At 37.4% G+C, this 14722-nt stretch overlaps 1 protein-coding gene across 3 annotated transcripts in view; it reads right to left on the reverse strand.

The window, feature by feature from the left end:
- Positions 1 to 14722, reverse strand: part of Fam185a (family with sequence similarity 185 member A) — a 54986-nt gene that overhangs the window by 22346 nt on the left and 17918 nt on the right. For 2 of the 3 annotated variants that reach the window (XM_034500226.2, XM_076932138.1), the window contains exons 5-6: positions 6615 to 6656; positions 466 to 561 (exon numbers count right to left, since the gene is read on the reverse strand). In XM_034500226.2, the coding sequence (XP_034356117.1) occupies positions 466 to 561; positions 6615 to 6656 (138 nt within the window). The remainder of the gene's footprint in view (positions 1 to 465; positions 562 to 6614; positions 6657 to 14722) is intronic. The other variant, XM_034500227.2, reaches the window with a different exon arrangement.

The raw sequence follows: 14722 nt of genomic DNA on the forward strand, positions 1-14722 counted from the left end.
TTTTATATAGGCTATTCTCAAAGAGCCTATTTGTATCCAACCATCTATCTTGTGGTCAGCCAAGTTCCTGAAACACAGAGCTCATGACCAAGCTGACCTGCACTCTTGGTTCTGCTCAGCCTGTTAGGAGTTTTTGAAAATTTTTAACCCTTTCAATTTCCTATAAAATAAAACTGAAAGAGCCACACAGTAACATTAAAACTTCTACAGTAACAGTCAAACTATAACAATGTTTTTGTTTAACCTACAAAAAAAAGTTTGTCTTCATGGCCATCTGTCCTGAACAATATTTGATTGGCATAGAGAGCTCAATAAAAGTAAATCAGGATCTACTAGACAAAAAATTCCTGAAGTCATTGTAGAAAATCTGACCACCTGCTTCCCAAATATTCCATCTTTCTCACACATTCCAGATATTCAGCAGTCTCACTCTGCAATCAAGCTGTGACACTACAGCCGGCTCACCTTCCTGTGAGGTCAGTGCCACTTCCCCCAGTTGACTGACATACACATCTATGGCACCCTGATGACTGGAGGCTTTTAGACATCCACAGGACGAATCTGGAGGAAAGAAAACAGTGTCCATGACTGTTCTTAATGGAGTAAATGGAATTAAAAACAAAATAAAAGGCCCTTCTTTGACATTTGTGTAAGAACCTACAAACCTTGAGAGGCTTTAGATTTTTCTTATAACATTATTTTTATCAAAACACATTAGAAATTTAGAAACCTATACCCAGATAACTAATAAAACTCTAGTCTACAGAACTCTGAATATGTATCTGTTTAGAATTTTAATTTAATTTTTATGTGTATGGTTGTTTTACCAACATATATGTCTGTCTACCACTTGCAGGGCCACTACCCTCAGAAGTCAGAAGAGGACATCTGGTCCCCTGAACTGGAGTTACAGATAGTTGTGAGCCACCAGTGGGTGCTGGGGATCAAACCCAGGTCCTGTGGAGCAGCAGCCAGTGCTCTTAAGCACAGAACCATCTCTCCTGTCCCATGGCTCACCTCTTAAAACCTATTGAAAGAAGGACATTATGTAACAACTGGCAGCCAATGCCAACACCAGAAAGCTCCACTCAAGTATCTCATCTACTTTCATACTGACAAATTTAGTAAACTTCCAGAATAGTTTGTGAGAAATCAAAGAATTTCACATTATTCTCTTTCAGCAAACATAAGGTTTACTGCATCTCTTAGAGGGGGAGCAAGGATGTGGAGCAATCACTGAAGAGGGACATCTGGTTATGTTTTCATCTAATAAATACTTCTTTACAAGTTTCTGATCTGAATAGGTATCTTCATGTCAGAATACAAAAATCCTAACTTATATGGACTCAAACTTCCTGATGTCACTGTCTCTTGTTTTTAGTAGAACAACAGTTTAAGGTCAAGGAGAAACAGAGTCAGACACCACAAAACTGGAGAATGACTTAAGTGTCAATGCTAAGGATTGTTTCCCTTCCTCTATGGCACCAAACGTTTACTGTAATATGTAGCCTGACTGGCCTGAAAAGGCTGAGCACATTCTTTTCAGGAGCATCCCTTAAAAGTGTTTTTTATCAAGAGCTTTTACTACTTCAACTGAGAAGCAAAATAGAAATTATAGTGAAAATTATTTGAAAAATAATACCTTTGGTAAAATATGAAGAGAAAAATATATATCCACAAAGGTAACATTTATCTTTAAAATTTTAAATAACTTCAATCAAACTTTGAAGTGAATTACTCAAGCTCTGACTCAACCATCATTTAAAATAATTTGTCTGCAATCTATACCAAAATATCCTTTATTGGACCTCAATTATTAGTTTTCAAGTGTCAAAAGTAAATACCAGTGTTAAAGAATGAAGACATTAGGTAATGATATGAGACAGAGAGACTGGCTACATCACTTTAAAATCTCTTATTAAAAGCCTCTAGAAAAATCCATGTAAAAACACATTATGGTAACAACAAACATGTATATTACCTATGTGTAAAATATCATCCCAGCTTGAATAAAGTGATGTGTTTGAAAATTAGTTTGACTTTCTTTCTCTGGGAAAGGGGAACTCCACAAGAATGTTATGTGATTCACAAACAATACTTTCATTTTCTTTACCATGTGAAAATAAGTAATTAATTATAAGTTTTGAAGAAAGTATATGTATGTTATTAGTCTTGAGAATTATATGTGAGTGTTATTAGTCTTGAGTCTTGGCTCATCTTGCAAAAATGTCAGAAAACTCAAGATGTATTTTATAAAGAAGAAATAGACATGCAACATTTAAAACCATGTCGCAAACATCAAATCTCAAAAAGTATGGTTGCTTCGTAAGACCTACACAATACCACCATCAGTTGACATTCCAGTGTGGGAGGGGAAATCCCATAAGGCCCCACCCTTGCATGAAGAGCTGTAGGCAATGTGGACACTGAAAGGAGAGTAAATCTTGTCCAGGAGTAAGTTCATAATAGATTACATAATCCCAACCAGTCATAATCACAAAAACACAAATAATATCAAGTGGACTCAGCAAGCTGTATTTATACATACGTATACATGTATGTGTATATGTATATATGTGTGTATACTAAAAATAAAGATGAGGACATGAATTAGGAGGGGGATTGGAGGAGTCTGTAGAGGAAGAGGATGTGGTGGCAATTATGTAACTACAGTACTCACATATTAATCTCTTAAAAAGTTTTAAATTAAAAACCCAACAGCATTTTAAAAAGTTATGCAGCAAAACAAACTTTTTATAACACAAATTACTGAAATGAAAGTCAATCATCAAGAGTAAAATTAGGGTTTTATGCACAAGAATTCTATACTTTAGAGGTTAGCACTGTCAAGAAATTCTACCGATCTTGAACAAGTCTTATAGGAATAGGCAAGAGAACAGAAACTATAGAGCAGATGGGTATTACAGAGAAATAGCTATCAGTAGGATTCTGGACAAAGGCCTTGTTGACTGAGCTGTTTTATTTTTAATTTAATTACTATTTTATTTTTAATTTTATTTTTAATTTAATTTTAATTACTAGAAAGAGAACTACCGATGTCTACCACCGGCTTAACACCTGTCCTCAACAAAGAAATAAGGATTTGTAACATAGTTACAAATGGTTAACAAGAGAAAACCAACTAAGATTAAGAAGCTACCATTTTAAATGAGTTGCTTTCCTTTAGATAAATGGAGAACTTCCTCAAAATTGGTTAAGCATGTTTGAAACAAGTCTTTAATCCCCGCCTTTTAATAGATGAAACACAGCTTAGGCAACACCTTTAAGAGGCAGCAGGGAAGCTGGAGTAGAGCTGGATAAGCGATCCTGCCTGCACTCCTGCTCACCACCAAGCCGTCCGCCCTGCTTTCTCCATTCACTCACTTTAACTTCAGGATGGTCCTTTGTCCCACAAAGAGAGCTACTACAGGCTGAGCATCCTGAATTTGAAGGAAGGATACCCACCATCTGAACCTTCTTGTGATAAAGCTCCTAAGGGACACACGCAAGGGTCTAAGCACTTCATCTCCTGCTGTGTCCTTCACAGGCCTTCCTTATATGCCTCAAAAATGCTAAACCCTTTCTTTTCTCTCCTTCTTTCTTTCTTTCTTTCTTTCTTTCTTTCTTTCTTTCTCTCTTCTCTCATATTACATCTGGACTGTAGTTTCCCCTCCCCCCAACACCAGATCCACCCCAGTCCCTGCCTCCCCTCAGAAAAGAGCAGGCCTCCCAGGGACATCAACTAAACAGTATAACAAGCTACAGTAAGACGAGGCACATAGCATCACATCAAGACTGGACGAGGCAACCCAGTAGGATGAAAAAGGCACCACAAGCAGGCAAAAGAGTTAGGGAGAGCTCTCCCCGCACCTGTTAGGATTCCCACAAGAACACCAAGCTATTCAGCCATATATGCAAAGGATCTAGGTCAGACTCCTGCTGGCTCTCTGATCTCTATGAGGTCTCATGTGTCCTGGTCAGTTGATTCTATGGGCTGTCTTCTTGTGGTGTTCTCAAGCTCTCTGACTCTTCCAATCATTCCTCCCCTCCTCTGCAGGAAACTCCTGAGCTCTGCCTAATGTGTACTGTATTTGCTTCCATCAGTTGCTGGATGAAGTCTCTCTAATTATGCTGGGCTCTTGTCCCAGTTTTGGGGCTGGGTTGGTGTACCAATCCCTCCACTAGAGGCCCTGTCTGGTTACAGATGATGATAGCTTCAGGCTCCATGCACTCTTGTAAATTCCATGAGTTCCTATTGCACTAGGTTCTACGTTTCCCCCGAAGGGGGCCCCCAATTCCAGTCATTTCTCCCAGAATTCCTTCACTACCTGATCCTTCCTGTTCTCAATCCTACCTGCCCCAGTCCACCCATAAAATCTATTCTATTCTCCCTCCCAGGGAGATCTTTGTCCCTCCATAATCCCTCCTTGTTACTCACCTCTCTAGGTCTGTGTATTGTAACATGAAAGACCTGTATGATGAAACTTCAAGTCTTTGAAGAAGGAAATTAAAAAAGATATCAAAAGATGGAAAGACCTCCCACATTAGTAGGATTAAGATAATGAAAATGACTTTCTTACCAAAAGCATCTATAGACTCAATGCAATCCCCATCTAAATTCCAACAGAATTCTTTACAGACCTTGAAAAAACAATACTCAAATTTATATATAAAAAAAAAAAAAAACCACCCAAGAAAGCTAAAGCAATAATGTACAATAAAAAGAACTTCCAGAGGTATCACCATCCCTGATTTTAAGCTGTACTACAGAGCTGTAGTAATAATGTGGTATTGACATAAGAACAGACACACCTTGGTCAATGGAATCAAATCAAAGACCCAGATGTAAATTCACACACCTATAAACAAGTGACTTTTGATAAAGAAAAGAAAGTATCTTCAACAAATGGTGTTGGTCTAACTGGATGTCTGTATGTAAAAGAATGCAAATAGATTAATAGTTATCACCCTGCACAAAACTGAAGTCCAAGTGGATCAAATACTTCAACATAAAACCAGAACCTGACAGAAGAGAAAGTGGGAAATAGCCTTGAACACATTGGCATAGAAGAAAACTTCCTGAACAAACATCAAAAGCGCAGGCAATTAATAAACAGGACATCATGAAACCCAAAAGCTTCTGTAAGTCAAAGGACATATCAATAGAAAAAAATGGCAGCCTACAAAATGGGAAAATATCTTCATCAACTCTGTATCAAACACAGGGCTGATATCCAAAATACACAAAGAACTCAAGAAACTAGATATCAACAAAGTAAATAATCCAATTTAAAAATGGGGTATAGATTTAAACAGAAAATTTTCAATGAAGAAATCTCAAATAATTGAGAAGCACTTAAAGAAGTGTCAGACATCCTTAGCCATCAGGGAAATGCAAATCAAAACTACTTTGAGATTCCATCTTACACCTGTCACAATGGCTAAGATCAAAACCTCAAGTGAGTGCTTATGTTCACAAGGAGGTGGAGCAAGTGGAACACTCTTTCACTGCTGGTGGGGTCCAAACTTGTACAACCACTTTGGAAATCAATATAGTGGTTTCTCAGGAAATTGGAAATCGATTTACCTCAAGACCCAGCTATACTGCTCCTGGGCATACACCCAAAAGATGCTCCATCCTATCACAAGGATATGTGCATAACAGCTTTACTCATAGTAGCTAGAAACTGGAAACAACTTAGATTCCCTCAATGGAAGAATGGATAAAGAAAGGTACAACATAATGGAGTATTACTCAGGTGTTAAAAACAATGACATCATTAAATCTGTAGGCAAATGGATGGAGCTAGAAAACATCACTCTGAGTGAGGTAACCCAGACCCAGAAAGAGAAACATGGGATGTACTCAGTTATCAGTGAATATTAGCCATAAAGTAAAAGATTACCATGCTATAAGACATTCCATTTTAAATGGAATGTTCTTGCTATCCCTCTATATGGAAACTCTGTACACATAATTTTGCAAGTTTTTTAGTCATTATTTTAGTAATCTCAGTTAAAAATTTCCCTCTTTCCCAACTACCTAGCTGAAGTAACTTTTTTTTCATAAGCAATCTCTATCCCATTACTCAGTCTTCATTGCACTTACAGTGATTTGAAATCACCTTCTGTTATTTATATTTCTTTTTCTACCTGGCACTCAGAGGTGACAGTTCCTAGACAATATAATATATAATATATTCCCTAGTACTAAAAGAATTCCTGACACATAGCAGACACTCATTAATATAGATGAAAAGGTATTGGTATACTAACAGTTGACTTCAAATGACAACAATTTTGGAAATTATACACACACACACACACACACACACACACACATATACATACATACATATACACATACATATGTTACTATACCTTTCTTTGAGAGAGCTAATGTAGCTATTTAAAGAACTAAATAAATTTGTAAGATTTTTCTTTCTTAACACTAGGTCTAGAACATTTTCTCTTAGTAGACCTTTTCAGACTGGTCTGTCTACACATGACCTATAGCATATCAAGTGAGGCTTGTGAGATAAACTACAGACTTTAATAAAGCATCACATCTACAGCTATTGCAAGCCATTACAAAGCAGCATCTTGACACATACCCACTGTAATGTTACCCATCTTGCTTTGTAAGATGATATTTCCTGTAAAAGAGAAAAAACAAGAATTTCAAATTACCAGAGATAATAGAGAAGGAACTGTGTAATGGAGAATCCTAATGCACAACTGTATAGCCACAATGTCATCTATTACTACTACTTCTCTTATGGTCATTTTTGTCAGTATCAGAAATCCAGTCGGATTAGTTCAGTTACAATTCTGAAACAAATGACTTTAGGCATATAGCCTTCACCTTCATCTCCAGAACAGAAGGTTTTATAGCATAACTAAAAAACAATCATTCTTATACATGGAGAAAAAATAATGGCACCCAAAAAGCCTGTCAAGAATACTCAAAAGGGCCCTCCCACCCCTCGCCTGGGCCTGGTGCCTGAAGCAGACAGCCGGCTGGTCTGCTCCTGTGTGGACACCGTATCCCTAGACATCCTAGAGGGGCCACTGAACTAAGAGCAGTGGGTACCCATATCCTGAGACATCCTAGAGGAGCCACTGCAACCAGAGCAGCAGATGCCTAGTTGGTCTGCTACTGTGGAGACACCATATCCTGAGACATCCTGGAGGAGCCACTGTACTCAGAGCAGCTGGAGCTCAGGATTAAAAGATCACAGAGACATCTGGACCCTGAGGACTTCAGACACAAGCAAGATAACTAGAAAGACAGGCTCCAGTCAGAGACAGTGAGTGCAGGTAGCACTAGAGTTAACCAGATGGCAAAAGGCAAGCCCAAGAATGTACGCAACAGAATCCAAAGTTACATGGCATCATCAGAACCCAGTTCTTCAATCATAGCAAGCCCTGAACACCCCATCACACTGGAAAAGCAGGATTCAGAATTAAAATCACTTCTCATGACAATGATAGAGGACTTTAAGAAGGACATAAATAACACTCTGAGAGAATTTAAGGAGAACACAGGTAGACAGGTAGAAGCCCTTAAAGAGGAAACACAAAAATCCCTTAAAGAATTACAAGAAAACACAACCAAACAGGCAAAGAAATTAAACAAAACCATCCAGGATCTAAAAATGGAAGTAGAAACAATAAAGAAACCACAAAGGTAGACTACCCTGGAGATAGAAAACCTAGGAAAAAGATCAGGAGTCATAGACACAAGTATCACCAACAGAATATAAGAGATAGAAGAGAGAATCTCATGTGCAGAAGATACCATGGAAAACATTGACACAACTGTCAAAGAAATGCAAAATACAAAAAGCTACTAACCCAAAACATCCAGGAAATCCAGGACACAATGAGAAGGCCAAACCTAAGGATAATAGGTATAGATGAGGGTGAAAACACACAACTTAAAGGGCCAGTAAATATCTTCAACAAAATTATAGAGGAAAACTTTCCTAACCTACAGAAAGAGATGTCCATAAATATACAAGAAGCCTACAGAACTCCAAATAGTCTAGACCAGAAGAGAAATACCTCCTGCCACATAATAATCAAAACATCAAATGTACAAAACAAAGAAAAAATACTAAAAGCAGTAAGGGAAAAAGGTAAAGTAACATATAAAGGCAGACCTATAAGAATTACACCAGACTTTTCACCAGATACTATAAAAGTCAGAAGACCCTGGACAGATATCATACAGACCCTAAGAGAACACAAATACCAGCCCAGGCTACTATACACAGCAAAACTCTCAATCACTATTGATGGAGAAACCAAGATATTCCATGACAAAACCAAATGTACACAATATCTTCCCACAAATACAGCACTTCAAAGAGTAATTGATGGAAAACTCCAACACAAGGAGGGAAACTGCAACCTAGAAAAAGCAAGAAAGTAACCTTCCAACAACCCCAAAAGAAGATAGCTACACAAACATAATTCCACTTCCAATAACAAAAATAACAGGAAGCAACATTCATTTTTCCTTAATCTCTCTTAATATCAATGGACTCAATTCTCCAATAAAAAGACATAGACTATCAAACTGGATACATAAACAAGACCCAGCATTTTGCTGCATACAGGAAACGCACCTCATGGAAACAAAAACTAAACTGAGACACAATGAAACTAACAGAAGTTATGAACCAATAGGTCTTAACTGATATCTATAGAACATTTCATCCTAAAACAAAAGAATATACCTTTTTCTTAGCACCTCATGGTAACTTCTCCAAAATAGACCATATAATTAGTCACAAAACAGGCCTCAATAGATACAAAAATATTGAAATAATCCCATGCAGCCTATCAGACCACCATGGACAAAGGCTGGTCTTTAATAATGACAAAAACAATGGAAAGCCCATATACATGTGGAAACTGAACAACGCTCTACTCAATGATGACTTGGTCAAGGAAGAAATAAAGAAAGAAATTAAAGACTTTTTAGAATTTAATGAAAATGAGGACACATCATACCAAAACTTGTGGGACTCCATGAAAGCAGTACTAAGAGGAAAACTCAGCTCTAAGTGCCCACAAAAAGAAACTGGAAAGAGCATACACTAACAACTTGACAGCACACCTGAAAGAACGAAAAGAAGCTAATATACCCAAGAGGAGTAGATGACAGGAAATAATCAAACTCAGGGCTGAAATCAACCAAGTAGAAACAGAAAGAAGTATACAAAATATCAACAAAACCAGGAGCTGATTCTTTGAGAAAATCAACAAGATAGATAAACCCTTAGCCAGACTAACCAAAGCAAACAGAGACAGTATTCAAATTAATAAAATCAGAACTGAAAAGGGAGACATAACAGCAGAAATTGAGGAAATTAAAAAAATCATCAGATCCTACTACAAAGGCCTATACTCAACAAAATTGGAAAATCTGGATGAAATGGACAATTTTCTAGACGGATACCAAGTATCAAAATTAAATCAGGAGCAGATAAACCATCTAAACAGTCCCATAACCCCTAAAGATATAGAAGCAGTCATTAAAAGTCTCCTCACCAAAAAAAACTCTGGGACCAGATGGTTTTTCTCTTCAAACTATTCTACAAAATAGAAACAGAAGGAACAATACCCAATTTGTTCTATGATGCTACAATTACGATCATACCTAAACCTCACAAAGACCCAACAAAGAAAGAGATCTACAGACCAATATCTCTTATGCATATTGATGCAAAAATACTCAATAAAATTCTCACAAACCGAATCCAAGAACACATCAAAACAATCATCCATCATGATCAAGTAGGCTTTATTCCAGGAATGCAGGGATGGTTCAATATTTGGAAATCCATCAATGTAATCTACTACATAAATAAACTCAAAGAAAAAAACCACATGATCATCTCACTAGATGCTGCGAAAGCATTTGACAAAATTCAACATCCCTTCATGTTAAAAGTCTTGGAAAGATCAGGAATTCAAGGCCCATACCTAAACATAGTAAAAGCAATATACAGCAAACCAGTAGCCAACATCAAACTAAATGGAGAGAAATTTGAAGTAGTCCCACTAAGATCAGTGACTAGACAAGGCTGCCCACTCTCACCCTACCTATTCAATATAGTACTAGAAGTCCTAGCCAGAGCAATTAGACAACAAAAGGAAATCAAAGGGATACAAATTGGAACGAAAGAAGATTCAAAATTTCACTATTTGCAGATAATATGATAGTATACTTAAGTGACCCCAAAATATCCACCAGAGAAATCCTTAACCCGATAAACAACTTCAGCAAAGTGGCTGGCTATAAAATCAACTCAAATAAATCAGTAGCCTTCCTTTACTCAAAGGATAATCAGGCTGAGAAAGAAATTAGGGAAATGACACCCTTCACAATAGTCACAAATAATATAAAATACCTTGGTGTGAATCTAACCAAGCAAGTGAAAGATCTGTATGACAAGAACTTCAAGTCTCTGAAGAAAGAAATCGGAGAAGATCTCAGAAGATGGAAAGATCTCCCATGCTCCTGGATTGGCAGGATTAATTTAGTAAAAAATGGCCATCTTGCCAAAAATAATCTACAGATTCAATGCAATACCCATCAAAATTCCAAATCAATTCTTCATAGACATAGAAAGAGCAATTTGCAAATTCATTTGGAATAACAAAAACAAAACAAAACAAAACAAAACCAAGGATAGCAAGAACTATTCTTAGCAATAAAAGAACTTCTGGGGGAATCACCGTCCCTGACCTCAAACTGTACTACAGAGCAACAGTGATAAAAACTCCATGGTATTGGTACAGAGACAGGAAGGAAAATCAATGGAATAGAATTGAAGATCCAGAAATGAACCCACACACCTATGATCACTTGATCTTTGACAAAGGACCTAAAATCATCCAGTGAAAAAAGGACAGCATTTCCAGCAAATGGTGCTAGTTCAACTGGAGGTCAGCATGTAGAAGGATGAAAATTGATCCATTCTTATCTCCTTGTACAAAGCTCAAGTCCAAGTGGATAAAGGACCTTCACATAAAACCAGATACACTGAAACTAATAGAAGAGAAGGTGGGGGAGACTCTTGAATACCTAGGCACAGGGGAAAAATTCTTGAACAGAACACCAATGGCTTATGCTCTAAGATCAAGAATTGACAAATGGGACCTCATAAAATTGCAAAGCTTCTGTAAGGCAAAGGACATTGTCAATAAGACAAAATGGCAACCAACAGATTGCGAAAAGATCTTAACCAATTCTACATCCGATAGAGGGCTAATATCCAATATATACAGAGAACTCAAGAAATTAGACTCCAGACAACCAAATAACCCTATTAAAAATGGCCGAGAAGCACCTTAAGAACTACTCAACATCCTTAGTCATCAGGGAAATGCAAATCAAAACAACCTTGAGATACCACCTCACAACAGTCAGAATGGCTAAGATCAAACACTCAGGTGATAGTAGATGCTGGAGAGGATGTGGAGAAAGAGGAACACGCCTCCATTGTTGGTGGGATTGCAAGCTGGTACAACCACACTGGAAATCAGTCTGGCAGTTCCTCAGAAAACTGGACATAGCATTACCTGAGTTTCCAGCTATATCATTCCTGGGTATATACCCAGAAGATGCTCCAACACATAACAAAGACATATGTTGCACTATGTTCATAGCAGCCTTATTTATAAAAGCTAGAAGCTGGAAAGAACCCAGATGTTCTTCAACAGAGGAATGAATACAAAAAATGTGGTACATTTAATACAATGGAGTATTACTCAGCTATTAAAAATAATGAATTCGAGAAATTCTTAGGTAAATGAATGGAACTAGAAATTATCATCCTGAGTGAGTTAACCCAATCACAAAACAACATACATGGTATTTACTCTCTGATAAGTGGATGTTAGCCCAAAAGCTTGGACTACAACTCACAGACCACATGAAGCTCATGAAGAAGGAAGATCAAGTGTGGATGCCTCAGTCCTACTTAGAAGGAGTAACAAAAATACTCAAGGGAGCAAATATGGAAACAAAGTGTAGGGCAGAAACTGAAGGAGGGGCCATCTGGAGACCATTTTACCTGAGTATCCATCCCATGTACAGTCACCAAAGGTAGACACTGATGTGTATGGCAGGAAGTGCATGCTGACAAGAGCCTGATATAGCTGTCTCCTTAGAGGTCTGCCAGAGGCTGACACATTCAGAGGCCAATACTCACAGCTAACCATTGAACTGATCAAGAGGTTCCCAATGGAGAAGTTAGAGAGAAGAGTGAAGGAGCTGAAAGGGTTTGTGGCCCCATGAGGAGAGCAACAACACCAACCAACCAGAGCTCCCCAGGGTCTAAAACACCAGCCTGGGAGCACATAGGGAGGGACCCATGACTCCATCTGTACATGAAGGGGAGGATGGCCTTGTCGGTCATAGGTAGGAGAGGAGATTCTTGGTCCCATGAAGGATGAACACAGAGTGGTGGGGAATTCGAGGGTGGGGAGGTGGGAGTGGGGGAGGGGTAGGTGGGGGCACATCCTCATAGAAGCATCAGGAGGGGGGATGGGATAGGAGGTTCCTAGGTGGTTGGGGGAAGGGGGGTAAGGAGATAAAATCTGAAATGTAAATATAATATCCAATAAAAACAAATTAAAAAAAAAGAATACTCAAAAGGTCCTTCTTACATATTTTCAACGTAAACATCAATTCATTAACTAGACATGGACACAAAAAGCCACATTTTAACCAAGGAACACAAAATGTCTTTTTTTTTTTTCAGGCCACTTGCCATGTCTGTTGGATTAAAGTAGTTTCTGAGCCAAGAGTTAAACTGGTTTAGGATAAGAATACTAAATACATAGATGTATGGCTAACAGAGAAAAAAACCCTCAAAGCTTTTCACTCTGCAATTAAATATATTTTCCAGAATGATGAGAGGGTATTACAACCATTCTTCTCAGCTCACTTAGCTTAAAAACAAGACTGTTCTTCACGTGTGCATTTGTGGATACCAATACTGCTAGAATCAGAAATTCACAGCTTCTTTCCCAAAAGTGTATGCAATAACTTCATCTAATATAATCCAAAACTAAACAAAGAGTAACTTGAATTCAGAATTAATCCAGAGTAATTTTATTTCATATGTTTTATAAATAATAGTATGTTAATTTCTGTGGGAAGTAAAAAGGAGGATATTTGATTTGTTGCCCAGTAGTCAGACATGCAAGGTGGCACATCTCCTTGTAAAGGTCTAACATTCCATCTCATGTGAGTACAAGAACAAGAGCATATTTGTGTAGGGATAAGAACATGGTTTTAATGGAGAAGCCCATAAAATTATTTTTATGTCTTAGGACATTAAAGGCTTTGGATATTTTGTTTAATGTGTTAAGTAAATATTACGTCATTGGTGTGCTCTAAATACTCTCTTCCAACTTTCAAACTCAGGAAATATAGTCTCACCGTCACATACAAACAGTGGCCAAAAGCATGCAGCTTCTAAAACGGCTTCCGCCATTCTCTCCTCCTAGCACCCGTGCCCTCTGTATGATCTTCCATCACGTGCATGGAGTCATATTCACCCTCATTGAACACTGATAAGAGCTCACAGCCCAGGATGACATCGTGAGTATAATCCTATGAGAGATGTTGAGTCGGAGGCCCAGCTAGGCCATTCTAGAACCAAGACACAGTTTTATAACCAGTTAGCTAGTGAGTCCAGGCACCCATACACAAGAAAACTGAGCCTCATACATTTACAATAGTCTTAATGTAGCAAAATATTATTTTTAAATGAAAATTGGATCTTCTCAAACTAGTTACTAGTGGGTGTGATTTGAAGCCTTGACAAAATGATTTTTACGGCTATAAGACAAAAGTCTAAGATCCACAGAAAGAGAAGACTACTTCTCATTATAGTGACATGTATCTAATAACATCCCTCTTGAATATTAGAGTTCTATATGCAGTAAACAAACATGATGGAACAAAAAGGCTGTGAATCTAAAGAATGGTTATAAAGAAAACTTTAAAAAATTTTTCAATAATAAATAAACAACAAAATGTGCATATATGCACAACAATAATAATCAAAGAAAAAGAGGCCATCAATATGAGGAGGGCGCATGAGAGGGGCCGAAGAAAGGAAAAGTTAGGGGAAAGTGTATAACTATATATCAGTTAACATATATTAAAATACACAAAAATGTATTTTCAATAAACACTAAAATACTTTTAAAAAAATCTCGACCTTAAGCAGAAATAGTCCAAAGTGTTCAGAACATACAAATGAATTTCTACCTTAGCTAGTTGTAGAATAAACCAGAATACATAAAAGTATATAAATGAACAATGGGTATTACTAGTATAATTATCCACTCTTTGGTTTCACTTATTTTTGTATTGATCACTGAAATAATAAATGCATCAACTATTTGAGCCAAACTTAGGAGAATGTTTTTACTCCCTATGAAATCAGAACCATATGGCCTATGGTACTATGTGTTTTCTGATACTCTCCAGTTGTACAACTTTGCCAGAAATTCCAGTATTTAAGAAAACATAGATTTCTAATCTCATAACCTTCACTTGTTCTCATAACAAATAATTCAATTCAAAGGTAAAACCACTATTTTTCTTCAGCAAAAGAATGATTATATGGTTAAACAGCACATACACCTTCATCTAGACAGAGCCCTTCAAACGTTCTTAGACGTAAGT

Source organism: Arvicanthis niloticus, chromosome 4 (assembly GCF_011762505.2).
Source record: "Arvicanthis niloticus isolate mArvNil1 chromosome 4, mArvNil1.pat.X, whole genome shotgun sequence".
In the NCBI taxonomy this organism is placed as follows: Eukaryota; Metazoa; Chordata; class Mammalia; order Rodentia; family Muridae; genus Arvicanthis; species Arvicanthis niloticus.